The 23,659-nt window shown below is 64.1% G+C and overlaps 3 protein-coding genes across 6 annotated transcripts; 2 read left to right on the top strand and 1 right to left on the bottom strand.

Moving 5' to 3' along the window:
* Positions 1-7,908, top strand: PROSER3 (proline and serine rich 3). Its single transcript, XM_029065302.1, has 12 exons — positions 1-66; positions 895-982; positions 1,299-1,417; positions 1,517-1,674; positions 1,793-1,872; positions 2,041-2,120; positions 2,209-2,336; positions 2,467-2,555; positions 3,240-3,251; positions 3,834-3,876; positions 7,238-7,319; positions 7,717-7,908. The coding sequence occupies exons 1-12, from the start codon at positions 35-37 to the stop codon at positions 7,883-7,885; spliced, it is 1,080 nt and encodes a 359-aa protein (XP_028921135.1). The 5' UTR covers positions 1-34; the 3' UTR covers positions 7,886-7,908.
* Positions 7,909-8,296: 388 nt separating this feature from the next.
* On the top strand, positions 8,297-18,307 carry ARHGAP33 (Rho GTPase activating protein 33). Of its 2 annotated transcripts, none has more exons than XM_029065196.2 (22): positions 8,297-8,533; positions 8,823-8,920; positions 9,216-9,300; positions 9,429-9,512; positions 9,600-9,734; positions 9,892-9,984; positions 10,315-10,437; positions 10,567-10,644; positions 10,813-10,879; positions 11,009-11,068; positions 11,489-11,638; positions 11,724-11,826; positions 12,203-12,347; positions 12,449-12,531; positions 12,842-12,949; positions 13,314-13,459; positions 14,679-14,799; positions 14,934-15,067; positions 15,164-15,238; positions 15,350-15,970; positions 16,346-16,779; positions 16,954-18,307. In XM_029065196.2, the coding sequence occupies exons 1-22, from the start codon at positions 8,528-8,530 to the stop codon at positions 17,845-17,847; spliced, it is 3,843 nt and encodes a 1,280-aa protein (XP_028921029.1). In that variant the 5' UTR covers positions 8,297-8,527; the 3' UTR covers positions 17,848-18,307. The 2 variants fall into 2 exon arrangements, with proteins under 2 accessions (XP_028921029.1, XP_028921028.1); XM_029065195.2 differs by having other exon boundaries at positions 14,931-15,067.
* A 1,575-nt stretch (positions 18,308-19,882) lies between these two features.
* On the bottom strand, positions 19,883-23,659 carry PRODH2 (proline dehydrogenase 2). Of its 3 annotated transcripts, XM_029065279.1 has the most exons (10): positions 23,354-23,659; positions 23,014-23,207; positions 22,792-22,927; positions 22,608-22,694; positions 22,208-22,288; positions 21,248-21,415; positions 20,840-21,006; positions 20,623-20,733; positions 20,323-20,408; positions 19,883-20,186 (listed from the first exon to the last, which is right to left on the bottom strand). In XM_029065279.1, the coding sequence occupies exons 1-10, from the start codon at positions 23,543-23,545 to the stop codon at positions 20,017-20,019; spliced, it is 1,392 nt and encodes a 463-aa protein (XP_028921112.1). In that variant the 5' UTR covers positions 23,546-23,659; the 3' UTR covers positions 19,883-20,016. The 3 variants fall into 3 exon arrangements, with proteins under 3 accessions (XP_028921112.1, XP_028921113.1, XP_039768165.1); XM_029065280.1 differs by lacking the exon at positions 20,623-20,733; XM_039912231.1 differs by lacking the exon at positions 21,248-21,415.

Below are 23,659 nucleotides of genomic sequence, written 5' to 3'. Positions count from 1 at the left end.
CGCAGCGTGCAACAGTAGCAGCGCCTCTCTCCCCATGAAGTCCCGGGCCACCAGTCCCTCTAGACTGTAAGCTAGTTTGGGGCAGGGAATGTGTTGATTGTGCCACCGTTCTCTCCCAAGTTGGTATTTGTTAAACGCTTACTCTGTGCCAAGCACACTTCTAAGCGCTGGGGGAGATACGGGGTTATCAGGTGGTCCCACGTGAGGCTCACTGTCTTAATCCCCATTTTACAGATGAGGTCACTGAGGCACCGAGAAGTGAATAATAATAATGTTGGTATTTGTTAAGTGCCTGCTAGGTGCAGAGCACTGTTCTAAGCGCTGGGGGGGGATACAAGGTGATCAGGTTGTCCCACGTGGGGCTCACAGTCTTAATCCCCATTTGACAGATGAGGTCACTGAGGCACAGAGAAGTCAAGTGACTTGCCCATAGTCACACAGCTGACAAGTGGCAGAGCCGGGATTCGAACCCATGACCTGTGGCTCCCAAGCCCGGGCTCTTTCCACTGAGCCACTCTGCTTCTCTAAAAGACATATTTCTCTGACCGGGAATTGAACCCGGACCGCGGCGGTGAGAGCGCCGAATCCTGTGCTCTTTCCACTGAGCCAGCCTGCTTCTCTTCTCCCAGGTGCTCAGTATAGTCCTCTGCACACAGTAAGCGCTCAATAAATACGACTGACTGGCTGCGGTGGCCGAGGGCTCGAGACTTCATGAGAGTTGTGGTCTGGATGGGCGGGCGAGGGTCTCATTCATTCAATCGTATTTATTGAGCGCTTCCTATGTGCAGAGCACTGGACTAAGCGCTTGGAATGGACAATTCAGCAATAGATGGAGACAATCCTGCCCAGTGACGGGCTCGCAGTCTCCCAGGCCTGACCCAAGCTCTTTCCCAGCCTGGTGGGGTTCCCAGCCCGGGATGACGCCGTAGGGCCCGAGCGCGCCCCGCGAAGCCGCAGTCGCTACCTCTCCTCCAGGAACACGGTGAGAACAACGGGGCTGGGCAGCAGGAGGGACTCAGGGTAGACTTGGGAGGAACTGGGAGGGCAGGATGGCTGTTTAGCAGGAGGGATTCAGGGTAGACTTGACGATGGGTTTCTGTAGGGGTGTGTCAGCAGAAGAGGGACCCCATGTGGGGTGGGGGGGGCTGGGGTCCCAGGGATATGCAACGCCACCCCCAACTGGAACAGTGGGGAGGCAGGCTGGGGACTTGACTTTTTTCCTCCATCTCCGTCCCCAGGCCCGGAACCCTACGGGCCCGCAGTCTTCCTGCTCCCCCACTGACCTTTCAATCCCCCAGGCTGCAGATCCTTTTGAGACATCGAGGCCTTTGACTGAGAGCAGCTCCTCTCTCCCTTCGGAGGGCCGCCCCTGGCCTTCCAGCACCCAGACAGAAGATGGACAGTCTGTGGTTGCCAAGTAAGGGTTTGTTTGTGACTTGAAGCTCCAAGGTGGTTCAGGCTGGGGCTGGGCCCGGGGCTCCCTCACTGATCGCCTCCCTCCCCCCACCCCGGGCAGGTACATGGCACGGTTCCGCCAGGCTCAGCCCACCAGCCGCCTGGAGCGCCAGCTGTCTGGGCCCGGACCTGCTGGCTTCTGGTGGCTGCAGCCTGCAACCTCTTCGGGGGGCCCCGGCCCCCACCGCCACCATTCTACAGGCTCCGTTCTCCCCGCCGGTGAGGTTGGGTCCTGACAGGCTGGGTGGGAGCTGGCAGGTGGCAGGCGGGCACCGTGGGGCCCTGGGGCAGGCCACGATCCGCCTATCCCTGGGATTCATCGAACTCTTCTGGGCAGAAGCCGAGCTCAGGGTGGGCGCTGGGGCCCCAGGAGCAGCGGGAGTGGAAGCGGAGATCTCGGTGCTGAGGACCCCAGAGGTGAGCTTCCTGGGGCTGGGTGTGGGTGCGGGTGCGTGGAGCCGGGGTGGGAGAAACCCCTGGCCCTCTAACTCGGGCCCGGGAGCTGAGTCTCTCTGAGGGGACGGGATTGGCACAGGACCAGCTGGGGCCCTGGGTCCGATCACTGACCCCGGGCTTTGTTCTCAGTCCCAGCACCGGGCCCCGTCTCCGTTGGACCTGGACACACTGAGCCTGCAGCACCGGGCGGACCAGCTGCTCTTCAGAAGGTGACAGCCCAGACCCCTGAAACCCTCAGTCCCCCAGCTAATTCCCCCAATGTTTCCCTGCCCCCACTATCTTCTCTCTTCCTCTCAGCGGTGTTTCTGGTGGCAGTTCCAGCAGCAGCAGTGCTCCCGTGAGCTGGGAGGGACCCATCTCTCCAATCACACCCTCCCCCTCCATTCCTAGCCCCTGCTGGCCGGAACCAGGTCAGGGCCTGCGAGGTGGGTGCTGCGGTCGGCGGGGTGGGAGAGAAAGGCACAGTGGGCTGTTGGCGCTAGAGGAGGGAGGCCGGAGCGGCGGGCCCAGCTGTGGGGTGGCCAGCCCGTTTTAGCCCCCTTCTCCTCCCGACAGCCCCGCCCCGGACCACCACAATCCCCCCCGAGAATGACATCCTGTACCAGTGGCGCCTGCGCCGGAGGATGGAGCGGGCTCATGACCAGGTGGGTGAGGCCTGAGGGATGGGAAATGACAGGGTGGAGAGGGCACTTTGTTACTCCTTCCTTCCCTCCCTTCCTCTTGCCCCCACTCCTGTCCCTCCTACTCCTCCGCTGCCCTCCATCAGTCGGTCATATTTACTGAGTGCTTACTGTGAGCAGAGCACCTGTACTAAGCGCTTGGGAGAGGACAACCCGACAGAGTCGGTAGACACATTCCCTGCCCACAATGGGTTTACAGTCTAGAGGGACAGATGTTAATGTCAATAAATTATAGATATGGATGTAAGTGCCGTGGGGCTGAAGGAGGGGGGAATAAAGGGAAGAAATTCAAGGACAAGGGTGGTGCAGATGGAAGTGGGAGAAGAGAAAAGGAGGACTAAGTCAGGGAAGGCCCCTTGGAGGAGATGGGCCTTCGGTAAGGCTTTGAAGCTGGGAAGAGTAATCGTCTGTTGGATATGAAGAGGAAAGGTGTGGGCGGGGGTTCGGCAGTGAGATGAATCTGCTGTAGAGTGAGTAGGTTGGCATCAGAGGAGCGAAGTGTGCGGGCTGCGTTGTAGAAAATCAGGGAGGTAAGGTAGGAGGGAGCAGGGTGAGTAAGTGTTTTAAAGCACGTTCGGCTGCCCCAACTCTCCTCCTCCCCCTCTTCCAGCTGCTCACGTCCCTCCTCACGGTGCTTTCCGTCTACAGGTGGCAGCAGAGGTGACGGCAGTGACCCCTGGTCAACCCAGTTCTTGCCAACTGTGCCCCCTCCCCTCGGCCCCTCCTCCCACCACCCTCCTCTCCCTCATCTCTGCCCCTCCGCCCCCCTCCTTCCCCCTCCCCCTGACTCCCCCAAAGCTCCCAGCTTCCCACCCAGGGGCAGCAGTCGCCTTCTGTGGCACTCTGCACCCTCTTTGCCCCGATGCCCCGACCCTAGCTCAGGGGGCTGATGTAGCTTCCACGAGGGGCCCAGAGGGCAGGACTGAGCCAGGGAGGCAGAATTCCGGGGCCAGAGCTGAGCCAGGAAGGCACCGCCCAGGGGACAGAGCTGAGCCAGGAAAACAGATCCCAGAGGGCAGGGCCCAGCCAGGAAGGCGGAGCAAGCCCCGGCAGAGGAGGCTAGGCAGGGGGTTGGAAAGGGGCAGGGGCCAGGAGTCCCCGGGGCAGGAGGAGGCAGCAGTTGACCCAGGGCTAGGCAGAGTCCTGGGGCAGGTGGTGGCAGAGCGACTGTTCCCCCCAGAGTCCCCCAGAGCTCCATCCCCTGGCACTGCAGCCCCCTCACCCAAGACCCCATCCCCCAAGGAGCTGCTGGAGGCAGCCGCTCGACTCTTGGACTCTGCGAATGGTAAGGGCCATTCCTCTGTGCTGCGATTCTGGGGAGAGAATGGTGGGGAGGAGGAGGAGGATCAGGGCTCAGTCTCTGGCCCTTGGGGGGCTCATGGCCCAGGAGGAGCTGGGAGGTTGGGCTGGGCCCACGGGGAAGGACCGGACGCCTAGAAACACAGCGGCCACCCTGGGGTGACAGCAGATGGGTTGAGTCGGAGCTCCTTCTGGAAGCCGCCACCCTTAGAAGGGGAGGAGGAGGAGCCAGAGGCCCATCCCACTCCTCCCTGCCCAGGCAGGCGAGCAGGTAGGCAGGCAGGGAGTCCATCAATCAATAGTGGTGGTGACTACGGGGTAGAGTGCTCTACTGAGCACCTGGAAGAGTCCAACGGAGTTGGTAGACACGATCCTGACTCTTAAGGAGCTTACGGTCTAGCAGCGGGACAGACCTTCAAAAGTATAGATGGGGGAAACAGAGAATAAAGATGTGGATATAAGTGCTGTATCAGGGAGAAGGGGAATGAGTATCTAAGTGCTTAGGTGATGCTGAAGTGGCGGTAGGAGGTGGGGAAATGAGAGATTAATCAGGGAAAGCTTCTTGGAAGAGGTGTGATTTTAGTAGGGCTCTGAAGATGGGGAGACCAGTGGTCTGCCAGGTGTCAATCAGTGGGGTCTTTAGTGAGGGTTTCCTGTGTGCAGAGCACTGTACCAAGCGCTTGGGTGAGTACAGTACAATAGAGTTGTTAGATAAGATCCTTGCCCACCAGGAGCTTACAGACTAGAGGGGGAATATGACTGGAAAGGAGTTCTAGGCCAGAGGGAGGGAATGGGCCATAGATTCAAGAGCGGAAGAGACGAGAACAAGGGACAGTAGGTTGGTGCTGAGAGGCGTGAAATGGGCGGGCTGGGTTGTAGTGGGAGAGGGGTGAGGATATGTAGAGGGGAGTGAGAACTGACTGGTGCCTTAAACCTGATGGTGAAATGTTTAATGGAGAGATGGATGGGCAACCATCGGAGGTTTTTGAGGAGAGGGGAGTTGTGTGCATTGCAGTATTTTAAAAAAGTGATCCAGGCAGCAGAATATAGTATCAATCAATCATATTCACTGTCAACCATCCCCTTCTCCTGGAAACATTATCCAACTTTGGCTTCACTGATGCTGTCCTCTCCTGGTTCTCCTAATATCTCTCTGGCCCCTCATTATCAGTTGCTTTTGTGGGCTCTTCCGCTGCCTCTCATCCCCTACGTGAGGGAGTCTGTCCCCTTCTAGTCTCCATCTATAGCCCCTCCCTTGGAGAACTCATTGGTTCCCGTGGCTTCAACTACCACCTCTATGTGGATGATCCCCAAATCTACATCTCCAGCCCATGTCTCTCTCCTTCTCTGCAGTCTTGCATTTCCTCCTACCTTCAAGACATCTCTACTTGGATGTCCTGCCATCTCCTCCAACTTAAAATGTCAAAAACAGAACTCCTATCTTCCCACCCAAACCCTGTTCTCTCCCTGACTTTCCCATCACTGTGGACAGCACCTCCATCCTTCCCATCTTACAAGCCTGTAACCTTGGCACCCACATATTCAATCTATCACTAAATGCTGTCGCTTCAACTTGGACGTCACTAAAATCCACCTTTTTCTCTCCATCCAAACTGCTACCACATTAATCCAAGCACTTATCCTGTCCCGCCTCGATTACAGCATCAGCCTCCCCTCTCCCCTCCATCCCGCCCCCGCCGCTGCCAGTCCATACTTCACTCTGCTGCCCAGATCATTTTTCTACAGCAATGTTCAGTCCATGTTTCCTGACTCCAGAAGAACCTCCGGTGGTTGTCTATCCATCCCCACATCAAACAGAAACTCCTTTCCATTGGCTTTAAAGCACTCAGTCCCCTTGCCCCCTTCTATCTCATCTTGCTATTCTCCTACTACAACCCAGCCTGCACACTTTGCTCCTCTAATGTCACCCTACTCTCTGTACCTCGATTTTATTGCCCGACTCTCACCCACATCCTGTCTCTGGCTTGGAACACCCTCCCTCTTATATCCGACTGACAGTTACCCTCCACTCCCCTTCAAAGCCTCATTGAAGAGACATCTCCAATAGGCCTTCCTTGACTAAACCCTCTCATCCTTTTCTTCCACTCCCTTCTGCATTGCCCTACCTTGCTCCTTTATTCATTTCCCCCCTCCCAGCCCCACTGCACTTACATATCTGTAGTTGATATTAATGTCTGTTTCCCTCTCTAGACCAAAAGCTTGTTGTGGGCTGGGAATGTGTCTGTTATATTATTATATTGCACTCTCCCAAGCACTTAGGACGGTGCTCTGCACACAGTAAGTGCTCAATAAATACGAGTCATTGATTTACTCTGTGCAGAGCACTGTACTAAGCACTTAGGAGAGTGCAATATAAAAGAAGCTCCATGGCCCAGGCCTAAAGTCAAAAGGACCCGGGGTCTAATCCCAGCTCTGCCCCTCGTGTTCTGTGTGATCCTAGGCAAGTCACTTCTCTTCTCTGTGCCTCAGTTCCCTTATCTCTAAAATGGGGGTTAAGACTGTGAAACCCCTGTGGGACAGGAACGGTGTCCAACCTGATTAGATTATATCTACCTCAGCACCTAGTACAGTATCTGGCACATAAAAAGCACTCAAATACCATTACATATATCTAAGTTGGTAGATACATTCCCTTCCCACCAAGAGCTTAGTCTAGAGGGAAGTATGGACTGAAGAGGGGAGAGGCTGGAGATGTGGAGGACTAAGAGGCAGAGGCAGGAGTCGTGTCAGGATGTGACAAGCACTTGGAGCAATGTGGTGGCCGTTTGAATGGAGAGGAAGGGGGTGGGTTCTGAGATGTGGAGGAAGAACTGACAGGATTTGGCGACTGAATATGGTGGTTGAAAGAAAGAGGAATTGAGGCTAATCCCAAGTTTGTGAGCTGGAGAAACAAAGATCGTGTTGTCAACTGGGATGGGGATGTTAGGAGGAGGAGTGGGTTTAGGAGGGGGGCTGAGAAGGTCAGTTTTGGACATGTTGAACTGCAAGTGTCGGCAGGTTAGCCAGGTGGAGAGAATGTCCTGGAGGCAGGAGAAAATGTGAGATTTCAAAGGCGAGAGAGTGCGGGGCTAACGAAGTAGTCGGGCATGCATCATCCTGCATCATCCATGTAGAGGGTGTAGCTGAAGTCTGGGGTGCAGGTGAGGGTTGGGCCCTGGAGGAGGAGGTGCAGCCGTTGTTGCCACAGCCCCAAGGGGTCGGGCGGACAGGTGGGAGGGAGGTAGAGCACCCCAGTGACATGGGGCTGGACGGGCCCCTACAACGCTGTAGGGAGGGCCGAGGAGTGAATAACGTGGCCACGACTTCCATCTTGTTGTCCACCCCAGACTCAGACGGCAGTGAGTTCCAGGAGGATGAATTGCTGCAGGTGCTGCGGGCCCGGCGGGGTCAGCTGAGGCAGTGTCTGAGGTAGCTGTGGCCTCGAGCTCCCGCTCCCCACACCCCCCGGGCTGGGCTCCCGCTCCCTTGACCTCTTTGGGTCGGGATCCTCTTCCCCACTTTCCTGGGCCGGGTGCCCGCTCCCTGGATCTCCCTGAGCTGGGCTCCTGCTCCCTCAACCTCCCTGGGCCGGGCTCCCAGGCCCCCACTCACCGCCCCTTGCTCCTTGCTATTGATCGTCCTCTTCTGGCCCCTCTGTCCTCCAGTCAATCAATCAATGATATTTATTGAGCACTTACTGCATGCAGAGCACTGTACTAAGCACTTGAGACAGCACGATATAACAATTAGCAGACACTTTCCCTGTCCATAAGGAGCTTACAGGCTAGAGCCTAGCTAACACCTCATGCTCCTCTGTTCCCTGCAGGCAGGTGGAGAAGCTCCTGTCCCGGTTTCTGACCGAGGAGCCCCAGTCCAGGCCCCCCACGAGAGACGACCCCCCTTCCTCCCCCTGCACCACCCCGTTCCAACTGCAGTCGCAGAGGAAGGGGCGACAGGGCCCCGGCAGAGCCCACAACGCAAACGGAACCCCCTGAGAAATAAATTCTATTTTCAATGACCGGCGTCGGGGTGCAGCTTTGGAGGGGTGGGAGGCTGGGCGGGGGTGGGGGAGGTTCCCGCGTGGGCCCCAGGTCCTTCCCGACCGGGCCGGCGCCTCCCGCTCCCCGCGGGGCTGGAGTCCGGGCGGGGAGAACGCAGCGCCGGCGGACACGGGACCGGTGACCAGGGACCCTTCCTCCCTCCCTCCATCCATCCGCGCCGACCCATTGTCCCGGAGCCCGGGCCGTTGGGGGCGGGGCGGTCGGTCGCGATAGGTCTGGGGGCGGGGCCTGCCCGGGCTCCTCCCCCCTCTCTCTCCCCCAGCCCCCGTCTCCGCGGGCCCGGGCCCCGTCCCTCCGCCCCCGCCATCGGTCCCGCTCCCCCTCCCGCTGCCGCCGCCGGGGGCCGCCGGCCGGGGCGTCGGCCCTGCCCGGCTGGGCTCGGTTGGGCTCGGTTGGGCTCGGGCCTGCCCGGCTCGGCCGGGCTCGGTTGGGCTCGGTTGGGCTGGGCTCGGCTCCCATTGTGTCGCCATGGCGGGCCGGGCCTGAGCGCGCACGGCGGCGGCGGCCCCGGTCCCGGACCCGGACCCGGACCCGGACCCTTTCTCCTCCTCCTCCTCCCCGCCGGGGACGGACACCATGGTGGTGAGGAGCGGGGCGCGGGAGCGGGGGCGGCGACCGGACCGGAGCCTCCTGACTCCTCCACCCCACCCCCCCCGCCCAGGGGTCGGGGGTCCCCGGGGGAGGGGGCGCGCACCCCAGCTTGAGCCTTCTCCTCCTTCTCCCTCGGCATCCTCCGCCCCCCACCCGGCCCGGTCCTGCCCTTAGCGGCCGGGCGGCCGGGCTCCGGGATGGGCCTGCAAGGTGTCTGGCTTGGGGGGGGGCGGGGGGGGTCCCTCGGCCTGGGGTCAGCCTCCCTCCCCCACCCCCACAGGCTCGCAGCACGGACAACGTGGACGCCCCCGGGGAAGGTCCCGTCCAGCCTCCGCCTCCCGCCGGCGGACCCGGAGTCAAGGGAAAACCCAGCAAGAGGTGGGCGGGGTTGAGGGGAGGGGGCGAGGGATTGGGGAGGGACCCACGGAGCGGCCCAGGGGTTTGAAGAGGGGTCCGCGGGCCAGCGAGGTGGCATGGGGAAAAGCCAGTGGGCTGGAGAGGAAGGTTGGGGTGGCCGTCGGGGAGGATGGTTGGGGCCGGAGAGGGGGTCTGGAAGGAGTCAGTGGGCTAAGGAGGAAGGTTGGGGAGGGGTCAGTGGACTGACGGTCGGTTTGGGCCGGGGACGGTGGAGGTGAGAAGGGCCGTGGGGTTGATTTTTCTCTCTCTCCCGCAGACTCTCCACCCCCCGTGGTCCCTTCCCCCGCCTGGCCGATTGTGCCCACTTCCACTATGAGAACGTTGACTTCGGACAGATCCAGGTTCGAGGGCGGCCAGGCCGGGCTCCTCCCCAGACATTTCAGTCGGGTGGCCTTCGGGGGTGGCGGTTAGGAGGACGCGGAGGTGTCCGAGTCTCACGGTCGCCCCGTCCCCTCTGTCCCCTCACCAGCTGCTGCTGTCCCCGGAGCGCGACAACCCCTCCACTGCCCTCGGGGACGGCGAACTCACGTTTGGAGTCCAGGTGACGTGTCAGGTGAGGCCCCGTCTCAACGTGACCCTCTGACCCTACCCCGCGCTCGGCCAGCAAGGGCCGCCGACCCCAGTCCCTCTCCCCCGGCAGGGCCGCTCCTGGCCTGTTCTCCGCAGCTACGATGACTTCCGCTCCCTGGATGGCCACCTCCACCGCTGCATCTTCGACCGCCGCTTCTCCCGCCTCCCGGAGCTGCCCCCGCCCCCCGAGGGGTCCCGGACACAGGTAAACGCCCCCCACCCTCCCCAAGCTGCTCCAGGGACTCCTTGACCTGCTAGCTCGCCTCAGCCCCAGACCCCACCGTGCTGCGGGGGAGAGCGAGGCCGTGGCTGCCGTCCATCAGCTGACCATCTGACCGTCTGCCTGTGGCCCCGGCCTCCAGCTGCTGGTGCCGCTGCTGCTTCAGTACCTGCAGACGCTGTCCAGCCTGGTGGACAGCAACCTCAACTGTGGCCCCGTGCTGACCTGGATGGAGGTGAGGGGGCAGGATGGGGGGAGGGGAGGGCGTTGGGGTCCCGCCTTGGGTCCCAGGGTCTAGGGTCGAGCCTGGGGAGTGGGACCTAGAATCTAGGGGTCGGGACTGGTGGACCCAGGAGTCAGGGTCCAGTGGGCATCAGGCTGATGGCCTGGGCCTGGGTCCTGACTGCAGCAGGAGGTCGGTGTGTGGGTCCAGTGTTGTCCCCAACCCCTTTCGTCCTCTCCCATGTGTGTGTCTTTGTGTGTGGGCGTGCACGTGTGTGTGTTTGAGCGCACGCACATACACGTATGCATGCGTTGTGTGTGACTCTCCTGGCCTCCTCCGCAGCTGGACAACCACGGGCATCGCCTGCTGCTCAGCGAGGAGGCCTCCCTCAATGTGCCGGCCGTGGCCGCTGCCCACGTGGTCAAGCGCTACACGGCCCAGGCCCCAGATGAGCTGTCCTTTGAGGTATGGAGGGGCGATGTGGGCAGGGCCGAAGGCAGCCAGGACCCAGGGAGGGGGCAAGACAGGGCTTAGGGCAATCGAGATGGGAGCCCTGGTCTCCAACTCTTCCTTCCTCTTCCTTTCCCCTCCCAGGTAGGCGATATCGTGTCTGTCATCGACATGCCGAGCCCAGAAGATCAGAGCTGGTGGCGTGGGAAGCACGGATTCCAGGTGGTTGGGGGGGTGGGGGCTGGGGACCCAGGGGGAGTGGGGGCGAGGATATAAGGACATGTGTGGGGAGTGAGAACGTGGGAGCGCAGGAGCAGAGTGAAAACGCAGAGGGTGAGGGTGGAGTAGGGTGGACGGATGATCTGACCTCTTCCCTCCCTCTGTCTACAGGTGGGTTTCTTCCCCAGTGAGTGTGTGGAGCTGTTCCCAGAGAGGCCTGGGCCCGGCACCAAAGCAGGTAATGGCAGGGCAGGGGGCTAGGGGAGGGGGCGAACGTGGTGGTGGGGCACGAGAGAGGGAGGGACACAACAGTAAAGAGCAGGGAAAAGCGGGGCCTCCACCCATTTGGGTGTATTCTCCCCCATAGACCCCGATGGGACGACAGCCAGCATCTCGGCCCCCCATGGATCCTCATCTCTGACTGCTGGTAACCGGGAGAGCTGGGGATGGCCCACACTGGCCCCTGGGCCAGCCCATTGCGACTGCTGGATCGTTGGGGCAGAGAGGGCATCTAGGCTGGATCTGGGGTGGCCAGATCTGGTGGACCAGCCCTGTGCCGCTTGGCTCCTCCACCTGCCCATGGATGATTGTGGGGACAAAGGGCTGCTTTTTTGGGTGATGAGGTCTTGTCATTTCCCTGCCTCCCTGCTGCACCTGCACTGTGCCCCCCACTGCCTCCCTGCCCCGCAACTCCCCATCCCAAGTGCCGGGGGGGCAAGCACGGAGCTCTGGTTCTTCCAGCTTGGGTCCCCCAGTGCTCCAGCGGGAGTCTCAGACAGGTCCACTTCCATTGGGGGCACATCCCACCATCTGACCGCCATGTCCTCTCCCTCCTCGCCCCATACAGTGCCACGTCCCCGGGGGAAGCTGGCCGGCCTCCTCCGGTCTTTCATCGGCTCCCGCCCGTCCCGCCTGCGCCTCCGGCAGCGTGGCATCCTGCGGCAACGCGTCTTCGGCTGCGACCTGGGAGAACATCTCAGCAACTCTGGCCAGGATGGTAAGGGTCCAAGCTCCAGCCCCCGGCATCTCCACCGCCCCCACCCCCTGATCTGAACCCTGAGTCCTTCCTTCCCTGCCCCCAGTGCCCCAGGTACTGCGCTGCTGCTGTGAGTTCATCGAGGCGCATGGCGTGGTGGATGGCATTTACCGCCTCTCCGGTGTCTCTTCTAACATCCAGAAGCTTCGGTGAGCGAGCTGGAGCTGTGAAGGACGGGGCCCAGACTTGGGGGCCGGGGCTGGAATAGGGAACCAAGGATGGTGCACAGACTCGGGGGCCAGACTCGGGGGCCGGAGCAGGGACCCGGGGCCAGCGGCACAGAATGGGACACGGGGCTGGGCTGAAAGTTAGAGCACGGGACTGGGGTCGGGAGCCTGGAGAGCATGGGGCCGGACTGGGGCTGGGAAGCAGATCTGGGCAACGGTCAGAGGGCACAGGGCTGGAGCTGGGGCAGGGACACATGCAGGGCTGAGGCTAGGATCTGGGAAGGGTCATAGAGTGGGGCGCTGGACAGGCCTGGGGGTGGGGAGCCAGGCAGGGGCATGATGACACGCCCACCCCCAGGCACGAGTTTGACAGCGAGCGGGTCCCCGAACTGGGCGGTGCAGCCTTCCTGCAGGATATCCACAGCGTCTCGTCGCTCTGCAAGCTCTACTTCCGCGAGCTGCCCAACCCCTTGCTCACCTACCAGCTGTATGGGAAATTTAGCGTGAGTGCCCACGGCGGGAGGCGGCCGGAGGAGTGGGGGAGGTGGGAGGTTGGGGGGGGCCAGAGTCCCTCCCCCATGACCTTGACCCATCTCCTCGGTAGGAGGCCATGGCAGTGCCTGTGGAGGAGGAACGGCTGGTCCGGGTCCACGATGTCATCCAACAGCTGCCCCCGCCCCACTACAGGTGGAGAGCGCAGGGACTGGGGGGCGGGAATATATCTGGGGACCATGAGCCTGCGGTCAGGAGCCGGCAGGGGGGTGCCGTGGGCCCAAGGTCCATGAACTCAGGGACGGGGGCAGATTGGAGTTGAGCCATTACCTCAAGGTCGGGTCGGCTTGGGGCTGGGCCATGGTGGGCTCAGGGTTTGGGGTCAGGCTGGGGGTAGGCTGTGGGCTTAGGATCAGGGGCCAGCCTGGGGATGAGCTGTGGGGTCAGGAGTCAGGCTGGGGTGGTCCGAGAACCCCGGAGTCACTGTGCCTGCTGGTGGCCCCAGGACACTGGAGTTCCTGCTGCGGCACCTGGCCCGCATGGCCCAGCACAGCGCGGACACCAGCATGCACGCCCGCAACCTGGCCATCGTCTGGGCGCCCAACCTGCTGCGGTGAGACCCGGCAGGGGGCTTGGGGGTGGGCGTGGGCCCGGGGGCCAGGAGGTGGAGGCAGGAGGGCAGAGGCTGAGCTATGGGGTGGCGATGGGGTAGGGACAGGGCCCAGAGACTCAGAGCTGTGGCCATCGTGAGAGGAGCCTATCCAACCAGTCCATCAGTCGGTGGTATTTATTTATAGTTCCAGAGAATAGAGACGATCCCGACCCACGAGGAGCTGACAGAGAGGAGGGAATGTCCAGGTCCAGACTGACCATCCCTCCCTGACCCCCAGGGGGCCTGGCTGGGGCTGGGGGTTGTCATCCCAGCTTCCGTGACCCCCTCCAAGTCTTCCACCCCGTGCCCTGTCCCGGCCCCCCAGGTCTCTGGAGCTGGAGTCAGTGACCCTGAGCGGGGCGGCTGCCTTCCGAGAGGTCCGGGTTCAGTCGGTCGTGGTTGAGTTTCTCCTTAACCACGTGGACGTCCTCTTCAGTGACACCTTCTCCTCTGCCGGGCTGGATTCCACCGGTACGGCCACCCTGGGCCTGGGGTCCTTCTGCTCCCGGTCGTCCTCTTCCTTTTCATCCTTTCCCCAGTCCTCCTGTCACATCCCTTCCCCAACTCCTTTCCCATTGCTTCCCCAGTGTTCCTTCCCATCCCTTTCCCAGTGTCCTTTCCCATCCTTTCCTCAGTCCTCCTCCTATCCATCCCTCAATCCCTCCCCTGTTCTCCCATCCCCTTTCATCCCTTCTCCCCAGTCTTCCCATCCCGTCTAGTAACCCTTCCCCCGAATCCTCCACAGCACCCCCCCGGCCAAGTCTCCTTCCCATATCCTCATCCCTCTTCCCAGTCTTCCTCCTCCCTGTCCTCTGTTCAACTTTCTTCCCATTCTGTTGCCTACCCCTTCTATGTGTTGAGGGTCAGGGCGGTGGAGGGAGTGTGGGCTGTGTGTGTGTGTTTGGGGAAGGGGGGAGGGGAGAGAGTCGAGAGGGGCCTTGTCCAGCCCAGCCCCCCACCCGGGTCCTTCCCCCACCCCCCTCCGCCCCCCCTTCTCTTTGCAGCTCCTCCGCCCAGGACCCCCCATTCAGCCAAGACCCTGCGGCTCCTCCAACTTCCTGTTTCCCCCATGCTGACCTGGGCCTGGGGAAATTGGTTTAAACTGGGAGAGACTGGGAAACCCTCCCCTACCTACCCTGGGCCATGTCCCCCCAAATCCCCAGTTCTCCCCCACGCCCCACCCCTTACCTGCTCTCCGGATTGAGCGATGGACTCGTCCCCTGAGGTAACTGAGACCAGCATCCCCGCAGCCCAAATTTGCTCCCGCCTCCGCCGGCCTCCACTTCCTGCCTACGCCGCCGCCGCCTCCTGCCTCTCCGGCCAGTCTCCACTGCCGCTGGCCTCCGCCTCCTACCGCTGCCCGCCTCTACGGCCGGCCTCCGCCGCCTCTACTTCCGCTGCCGCCTGCCTCTAAAGTCGGTCTCCGCCGCCACCGGCCTCCGCCACCCTCCTCCGCCGCTGGCCTCTGCTGCCGGCCGCCACCTCTCGCCCCCTTCCTGCCTCCCCGCGCTTTGGCCCCTGCCGCTGACTGAGCCTGTGCCTGCTCCTTCCCTCCCGCCCCGAGCTGGAGCCTGGGGGGGCCTGACGTGGCCCTTCCTTCTCCCTTCCCCTCCCCGACTCTGTGCTTGCTTGGCCCCAACCGGGGGGTGGCACTAGGGGGGTCTCACAGCCTTCTCTCGCCCAACCCCAGGTCGCTGTCTCCTGTCCCGGCCCAAGTCTCTCCTGGCCGGCGGTCCCTCCACCCGGCTCTTGTCTCTGGAGGAGGCCCAGGCCCGAGGCCCACAGCCCCCACAGCCCTCCCCCCTGGACAGGTGAGTGGGGCCGATGGGGCCAGTGTGGGGGATGGGGCTCTGGCGGCATCTGGCAGGTGAGTGAGGCCTGTCGGGGAGGGCTCCAGCAGCAGCAGCTCCCTCACACCCCTGCCCTCTTTGCCCGTGTCCAGCAGGCGCAAGAGGAGCCAAGCGGGGAAGGGCCGGAAGCCGGTCACCAGCAGCTGGAAGGCATTCTTCGCCCTGGGCCGGGGGCCCTCGGCCACCCGCAAGAAAGAGGGGCCGCGGGGCCGGCCGGAGCGGTGGCCAGGTCAGCCGGGGGCCGGCGGCCAGGTGGCAGGGGCGGGACCGGTGGTCAGATCCGAAATTCCATCCCCACCTCACCTCCGCAATGCCCATCCCCTAGGTGGGCGGGCTGAGACCGTGACCCTGCGCTCAGCCAAGAGTGAGGAATCGTTGTCCTCTCAGACCAGCCGCACAGGTGAGGGCTGGGGGACTGGGCCGGGCCGGTGGGGGGCCGGGCCAGACCAGAAGGGGACAGGCTCAACGGCATCTAACCTCCCCGCCCCCTCTTTCCTTGCGCCCCCCGCAGGCCTCCAGCGGCTGCCCCGCCTGCGCCGGCCCCGGTCCAGTAGCGACGCCTTCCCCGTGGGCCATGGCCCCCCTGGCTCTGGTGGGAGCCTCTCCCCCTCCCCCTCCGCATCGTCCCGCTCCTCCTCCTCGTCCTCCCCCTCCTCCTCTTCAGCCTCCTCGGGCTCCTCCCCTGGCGCCTCCTCTTCGCTGCCAGGCTCCCCCCAGCCCCGCTCCTCCCTCTGGCTGGATGGCGGGGACGAGCTGGAGCTGAGCCCACCCCGCGGCCTCGAGGGGCTCCGACACCTGGACTTCGACCCCCTTACCTTCCGCTGCAGCAGCCCCACGCCTGGGGACCCCGCGCCCCCCGCCAGCCCGGCGCCCCCGGCCTCGGCCGGCTCCTGCCCCCCGCCCGCCGCCGCCCGGGACATCTCCGAGCCGCTGACCGTGTCGGTGCCGCCGGCCGTGCTGCAGCTGCTTCAGGAGGCCGGGACCCCCACGCCCATCCCCGCCCCAGCTCCCGCCCCTCAGCTCCTTCCCCTGCTGCTGCGCAGTGGGGAGAACGAGCTGAGTGACAGCTGCCAGAGGGAGATTCGTCACAAACTGTCCCTGACTGGGCCGCGGAACCTGCGGGCAGCCCGGAGTGAGTGTCCCAGCCTCAGAGGACCCCAGCCCCAGTCCAGGCCCTGACCCCCAGCTCCACTAGCCCGAGCCTACTACCCCTCACCCAGCCCCCAGCCCCACACCCCTGCCCTTAACCGTTGACCCCAGCCTACCAGCCCCAGTCCCGGCCCCCAGCTCCACTCACCCCAGCTGCAGTCATCCCACCTTGCCGGCGCCTGGCCTCGTTCCAGGGGCTCAGATGACGTCCTGACCAAAGCTGCGCTCTGGGAGGGAAGGGCAAAGGGCGAAGGGATTGGGCCGCCTGGCCATCTCGGGAGGCGGTCCGGCGCCCGGGGCGTCGGATGGGATGCTGACCCTGAGGCCTGACTCCTCCTCGCTTTCTGGGCCCTCACAGGTCCTGGTTTCGACTCCCCTCCGCTTCCTGCAACCCTGTCTCTTCTGCGACCGGGAGGAGCCCCCCCACCCCCTCCCAAGAATCCCGCCCGGCTCATAGCCTTGGCCCTGGCTGAGCGGGCCCAGAGGCAGGAGCAGCGCATGGAGCAGCGCCTGGAGCAGCGGCAGGAGCAGCGGCAGCGGCGCCCACGAGATCCAGTCCCCCCAACTCCCCGCTCCCCATTCTGCCGTTCCCTATCTCTTGAGGGAAGCGGGGAGCTGCCGGGCGGCAGGCTGGGGCCAGGAGGGGGTGGGGGCTCCCTGTACCCCATGGCGCGCCCCGACCCCCAGGGACCGTGCCCCCTCACTTCCCTGCAGCGACAGCAGAGCGATGGGGGCCTGCTGAGGGTCCAGCCGGGCATCTCCCTGCGGCGGGAACACAGAGGAAACAGCCAGGTGAGGGACCCGTGGCTCTGGGGAAAGGAAGTAGGTCAGGGGAAGGGAAGCAGGGGAGGGACCGGGGCTGAGGGCCGGGAGTGGGGGGGCGTGGCTGGGAGGGGGCAGAGGGTGGAAGCAGGGGGCCCAGGGAGCGGCTGGGGGAGCTGCACATGTCTCTGTCTTCTCTGGCAGGTGCCAGCCGCCTGCCTCTTCTCCCCCGGACCTCCTGCCCGCAGGGACCGTGCCCCCAAGCCCCCCCTGCACCTGTCAGGGGGCCCTCCCCCTTTCCGGCCACCTGCCTGGTGGTGGCCACGCACACCACACCTCCCGCCCGTCCCAGACAAGGTGGAAAACCTGTACTATGAGATCGGGGGTGGGGAGGGGGCCCCCCGCCCCTACCCCCTGCTGCCCCGGCCCTGGGGCCCCGGGCCCCCTCCGCCAGCCGGGCCCCCACTGCCGGCCGGGCTCAACGCCTCCTACGGGGTCCTGGAGACCCCTCCCCAGCCACCCTGGGGGCCCCCTGAATTCCTGCTGAGCTACTCTCCCTCCCCGCCACCCTCCGGCCCTCCGACCCTGCAGGCCTGGGTCCAGCCCGGCGGGTTCGGCCAGCGGCCCCCACGCCCACAGCGTCCACCCCGGGCTGAGCCCATCTACGCCAACCTGCCCTTCACAGGGGGCAGGGCCCTGGCCCCTTCGCCCCCTTCCTCCTCCTGCTCCTCCTCCCCGACCCCCACCCACCCTCGCAGCCGCTCGGACCCTGGCCCGGCCGGGCCCCAAGCCCCCCGGCTCCCCCACAAGCAACGGCCTCCTTGGGGCGCTCCCCACCCTCCCTACCACTCCCCCCTGCTAGACGCCCTCCCCGGCTACGGCCCTCCCCTGCCCCCTGGGCCTCTGCTGCTCTACGGGACAACCCCACCGGGCACCCACAGGAGGGGTGGGGGCCAGCCCCTCAGTGGAGGCATGGCCCCATTTGGGAGTGGAACGGGGAGGCGGGGGGAGCCGGGGGAGGGGGCTGGCCCTCTACCCCCCTTCCTCACCCCCAGCTGGACCCTCCACCATGAGGGTCAGACACATAGCTACTGCTGAGTCCGAGGCCAGAGTAGGTGGGTGGGTGGGCAGAGGCAGACCCCGTCCCCCTCCCCCCAAATCCTGGGGACCCCAGGGGCCAGTCAGGTGAGTCCCACAGCGGCCCCGGGACGGGGCTCCCTGCTGCCTGACGAGCCCGGCCCCCACCAACGGACCTGTTCCCACTACGCCCGGATGGGCTGTGGGCAAGCTGAGGGGCCGGCAGGGGCTCAGGGAGCCACCCCCACACACCAGGGTTTCTTGCACTAGTCTGGGGGAGGGGGGGCTCACAACCCCTTTCCTGGAGCCGCCAGCATGCGCCCCTCCCCCCACGCCCCCGTGCGTGTGTGTACGTGCGTGTGTGCACACGTGTGTGGCTGAGGTACCCCAGTGGCCCTGCCTCCCTCTCCCCGGGCAGGCCTTCTTCTGTTGTGTACTAAATGTTTTGAAACAAGGAACTTAATAAACAAAATCAAACAAGTTACATTCTCCACTGAGCTTCCTGCCCCCTGGGCCCTTCAATAAATCAGTGGTATTTATTAAGCACATACTCTGTGCAGGTCACTACACTAAGTGCTTGGGAAACCACAACACAACAGAATCAGCGGACACACTCCCTGCCCATGAGCTTACGGTCTAGTTTCCAACCCGAACTGGGCACTGAGGGAGTGGGGTGATCGAACCAGGGTTTTGGAAGAGGGCAGAGTCGGGGGTCACTGCAGACAGACGGGAGGGCTGTACTCCAGTGGAATGCCCCAAGGCCGGCCCTCCACCCTAGTCAGCCCAGGTGTATCAGGTCAGCATGGGCACGGCGGCCGTAGGAGGGGCCTGTCAGGGCAGATCTGAACCCTCCACTGCCAATCCCACTTCTTCCTGCATGGCTGCCATTTTCTTTCTGCAGGAACAAGCTGTGAGCTCTAAGTCCCACCACCTGGCTTTAGTTTAAAGAGCACGGGCTTGGGAGTCAGAGGACATGGGTTCTAATCCTGGCTCCGCTACTTGTCTGCTGTGTGACCTTGGGCAACCCACTTCACTTCTCAGTTACCTCATCTGTAAAATGGGGATTAAAACCGTAAATCCCACGTGAGACAACCTGTTTATCTGGTAGCTATCCCAGTGCTTAGAACAGTGCTCGGCCTATAGTAAGCGCTTAATGTATACCATAATTAACTTCTCTCTGCCTCGGTTATCTCATCTGTAAAATGGGGATTAAGGCTGTGAGCCCCATGTGGGACAACCTGATTACCTTGTATCTATCCCAGTGTTTAGAACAGTGCTTGGCACATAGTAAGCGCTTAACAAATACCATCATTATCATTATAATTATTATTATTACCTTCCCATCCCTCCAGCCCCATCCCCCAGCCTCCAGCTTGTCTTGCGACTTGGAAATGAGTCAGGGTGCCGAGTAAGTCAGTTGGGGAGGAGAGTGAGGGTGGGAGCAGGTCAGGCTGGGGGGACTGAAGGAGTCGGATGGGGAGATGGGGGATGATGGTGGGGTGCGGGCAAGGGCTTCACTGAGGAGTAGAGGGCTGGGATGCCCGAACTGGGGTGGGGAGGGGGCGGACACATGAGGCCGCGTGGGAAGGGGTGGGGGGCTGGTCGGGCATCGATTCGGTCAGATGAGCGTCCCCCAAGGGGTGGGAAAACCAAGGCCCCCTTGAGTCACCACTCCATTCATTCATTCAATCGGATTTATCGAGCGCTGTGGGCACAGCACTGTACTAAGCGCTTGGAAAGTACAATTCGGCAACAGATAGTGATAATCCCTACCCACTCGGCCCTCGAGGAGCGGGGGGGGGGGACCCGGCCCCAGAGCTGTGGCCGCAGGTGCCCCCAGCCACCCTCCCCGTCCCCCTCCCCCGGCTTGGGCAGGACAGACAGATTCTAATCATGTCGGTGTCCCTGCCGCTAGGTGTCTGTCTATTGTTCTACTGCACTCTCCCAAGCATTTAGTACAGTGCTCTGTACACAGTAAGCGCTCAATAAATACGAATGAGTGAATGAGTTCGCCCCCACCTCTTTTCCCAGTCTAGAGGCGGCCAGGACCAGGGACTCGATGGTTTCTGGTGCCTTTATTTGCCGGGGGCTCGGAAGGGGATTGGGGCGGTTCATGCGGGGAAGGTTTCAGGGGGCGGGTGGACCGGACGGTGAGGGGAGGGTCCCGGGGGTGCGGGGCGGGCGGGGCCGTCAGGGCCGCCTGGTCATCCGCCGCCACAGCTCCCGGCGCAGGAGCTGCCGCTCCCGGCGCGCCCCGTGCAGCACGGCGCGGTTCTCCTGGGCCCGCCGGCTCAGGTAGGGCAGCACCTCGTCCAGGGGGCCGTACGGAATCGACTTGTACACGGCGTAGCCCGCCTGCCCTGGGGTCCGGACACGGATCTGGTCACGGCCCCGGCCCCGGTGAGGCTGGCATCCCGCCCCGACCCCCGCCCCCAGACGCCCTCCCGGCGGGTTCCCGCCCTGCTGTCGGTCGCACGGACGGACGGACGGACGTACCCAAGGCCAGGGACACCTGGTCGCACATCCCCAGCAGCTGGCCGAAGCAGACCGGTCCGTCCGGCCGGATCCCCAGCTCTGCCATCCTGCAGCCGGGCGAGGGCCAAAGCCCTCGGGTTCGTCCCTCTCCCCCCTCCCGGCCCTGACACTCCCCTCCTCCCCACACCCCGAGCCGGCCCCTCTCCCCCCGGCCCTGAAACTCCCCTTCTCCCCGCACCGCCCCCCAGCCCCCCCCCCCGTGCACCCGAGCCCCGGCCCGGTCGGTCCTCCGCCCCTCCGCCCCGGGGCCCTCGGGCTCACCGGCGGGCGGCCTGGCTCACGGACTGCTCGTTGTGGGAGGCCACCATGAGCCGGCACTGAGGGCCCCGCCGCGACACCTGCCCCAGCATCAGCTCCAGGCAGCGGCTGTAGCTACGGGGGGCGGCGGAGGGTGGGTGGGAGCCCATCCCCGCCCGCAAACCCCCTGGCCCGGCCCGGCCCCGCCCCGCCCCGCCCCTCCCCCCCCATCGCCTCTCACCTGCGGCTCGTAGCCTCGTAGTCAGGCTGAGTGGGGTCCGGAGTCCCCGCCCTCCTCGCCAGCTCCCGCTCCTTCTCCAGGTAAGCGCCTCGCACCAGCTTGACCCCGAAGGCCAAGCCCCGCCGCTCCGCCGCCTCGGCCGCCCGGCCCAGGCGCTCGGGAGTGTCCTGCGGGGGGCGGGGGAGGGCCCGAGGGTCTGGCGGGGGCCCCCGTCCCCGCCCCTCCCCGGCTCCCCCAAGCCCTGGCTGGTCCTTGGCGGCAAGGCCGGTCGGTGCCCCTCCCCGTCCCCCGCCCCGGTTCTCCCCCGGGGAGGCCGGCCCCTGGAGAAAAGCCCGGGCGGTGTCCCGCCCCCAGGCCCCCGCCGCCCTCCCCTCGGTCCCCCGATCCCCCCGGCGGGCGGGCCGGCACCTGGAGGTAAGCCTGGTAGGTGTCCCACACCCAGGCGGCCCCGTGTCGGTCAGCCTCTTCAGGCCGGTTCCAGCGCAGGGCCAGGGCGGACACCAGCAGGGAGAGCGCGGGGTTCAGGGACGTGTACTCGGCGTCCACCAGCAGCCGCACCCCCCGCGCCCGGGCGTGCTGCGGGGAACAGGACGCGGGATCGGCCCGGGAGGCTGGACCCAGCCGGAGGAGTGTGTAATAATAATAATAATAATAATGTCGGTATTTGTTAAGCGCTTACTATGTGCAGAGCACTGTTCTAAGCGCTGGGGTAGATACAGGGGAATCAGGTTGTCCCACCTGAGGCTCTCAGTTAATCCCCCTTTTACAGAGGAGGTAACCGAGGCACAGAGAAGTGAAGTGACTTGCCCACAGTCACACAGCTGACAAGTGGCAGAGGCAGAATTCGAACCCATGACTTCTGACTCCCAAACCCAGGCTCTTTCCACTGAGCCACGCTGCTTCTCTGGGTGTGTCGGGGAGGGATTCAAGGCACAGCCTTCGCCTGTCAGGGAGCCCGAGTCCCGGTGAGAGGGATTTGGGGGTATTAAACCCCGACTCCCACGCACTTATCCAGTGCTCTGCACACCGTTAAATGTTCAATAAGTGCAAAAGAGACGGGGCTAGAGGTCAGTGGGCTAGAGGAATTTGGGGAGGTGGAAGGGGATGAGAAGTGGGGGAGAACGAGGAGCGAGGGGGTTCAGAGAGCCCGGGTCTGTCGGGAAGGTGGTCAGAGGGCAGCTGGGAGAACTATCCGGGGAAACTGGAAGCTCGCTGTGGGTAGGGAACGTGTCTCATATTGTTGTACTGCCTCTCCCAAGCGCTTAGTACAGTGCCCTGCACATATTAAGAGCTCAATCAATACGATTGATTGATTGAAAAGGGATGAACAGGAATCGGGGGAGGGAAAGAGGGGAGGCGGGGGCTCACCTGGGCGACCCGATGGAACCGTCTCAGGGAGGCTCCGAGGTGCTGATTCTGCTGAGAACTCAGGCTGGATATGTGGGGGTCCTTCCCGAGGGGTTGGAGGGGTCACACAAGGGGAAACGAGTCACCCGGGGTCTCTACAGCGGGCCTCGCTGGAGCGCCTTCTGCGTGCTCCGTTCTGCCCCACAGACGGTCAAACGAGCGGAGCGGATGGGGGCCTGCCCGACGGGACCTCGCGCCGTGCGGGAAGCCACGGCCCTGGCCAGAGCACCAGCTGGAGGCCGGCCGGGACCCTTACCGGGTTGGGGGCTGAGAGGGGGAAATGGGGGGTGGGAGGATGGGGGCCGAGAGGGGGGCCTGGCAGGGTGGGGGTCTGGTGCGGGGTCCCGGACGGGGCGGTCACCTGGCCACTCTCCATGATGGCGGCCAGGCTGTCGGGGCTCAGCTCTCTCGTACCCCCTGGCGCTCCCAACAGCGCAGTGAGCTCCTTCTGTAACGAGCGTGGGTGGGGAGGAAGAGGGCTGGGGGGTCCCGAGCCTGGGGGGTCCGCCCTGTCCCCCCACCACCCCCGGCCGCCACTGACTCACACAGAGGCGGGTGCTGGTCAGAGCCGTCACCTTGAGCTGCATGAGCGCCGGGCTGGGGGCGGCAGGGTCCGCAGGGGGGCTGGACAGGTCCACGCAGCTCAGCATGGCAGACAGGTTTCCCTCGTACCAGCCCTCGCTGCGGGGGTAGAGGCCTCTGAGGGTCCTGGCTCCCGCAGGAAAAGTCAAGATCCACCGCCCCCCGTCCCTCCGGCCGAAACTCACCCGCCCCGCTCCGTCCCCGGCTCCTCTTCGGTGGGCACGGCCAACAGCGGTCGCAGTCCCAGAGCTTGCAGCCGCCGCACGGAACTCTGCACCTCCTCGGCCGTCTCTCCGGCCACAAACTGACCGTACACAGAGGCCCGGAGCACCGCCCCGGACAGCCGAGACCCGAGGAGGCGGCGGCACCAGGACAGGACCTGGAGGGGGCAGAGGGCCAGGCATGGGGCCGGGCAGGGAGCCGGGGAACAGCGGTGGCACCAGCCCCGTGCCCGGGGTGGGGTGGGGGGACGGGGGCACAGGGATGGAAAGGCAGCACCAGCCCCATTGCCCCGTGGGGCCTCACCTCCAGGCTGTGGGTCACCAGGGGAGGCCAGGCACAAAGCCGCAGCACCATCAAGGCCCGGACCAGCTCCCCTGTTCCCTTCAAACGGAAGACTTCCCCATCAAACCGCAGCGTTGGGCTGGGGACCCCCGGGCTGGGACCCCCCGAAGGGGAGGGCGCCCGGGCCCGCAGCGCCTGACTCGCCCGCAGCATCGCAGCGGCCCCGGAGGTGGCGGAGAGAGGAAGGGGCCGTCGGTCGGAGTGAGATGGTGCGGCCCTAGGGACGATGAGAGATTAACTGGCCGGGAGGGAGCCGGCCCCGCTGCC

The sequence above is a fragment of the Ornithorhynchus anatinus genome, chromosome 5 (assembly GCF_004115215.2).
Source record: "Ornithorhynchus anatinus isolate Pmale09 chromosome 5, mOrnAna1.pri.v4, whole genome shotgun sequence".
NCBI classification, from domain to species: Eukaryota; Metazoa; Chordata; class Mammalia; order Monotremata; family Ornithorhynchidae; genus Ornithorhynchus; species Ornithorhynchus anatinus.
The sequence above is the reverse complement of the archived record's forward strand: the minus strand, read 5'-3'. Positions and strand labels throughout refer to the sequence as shown.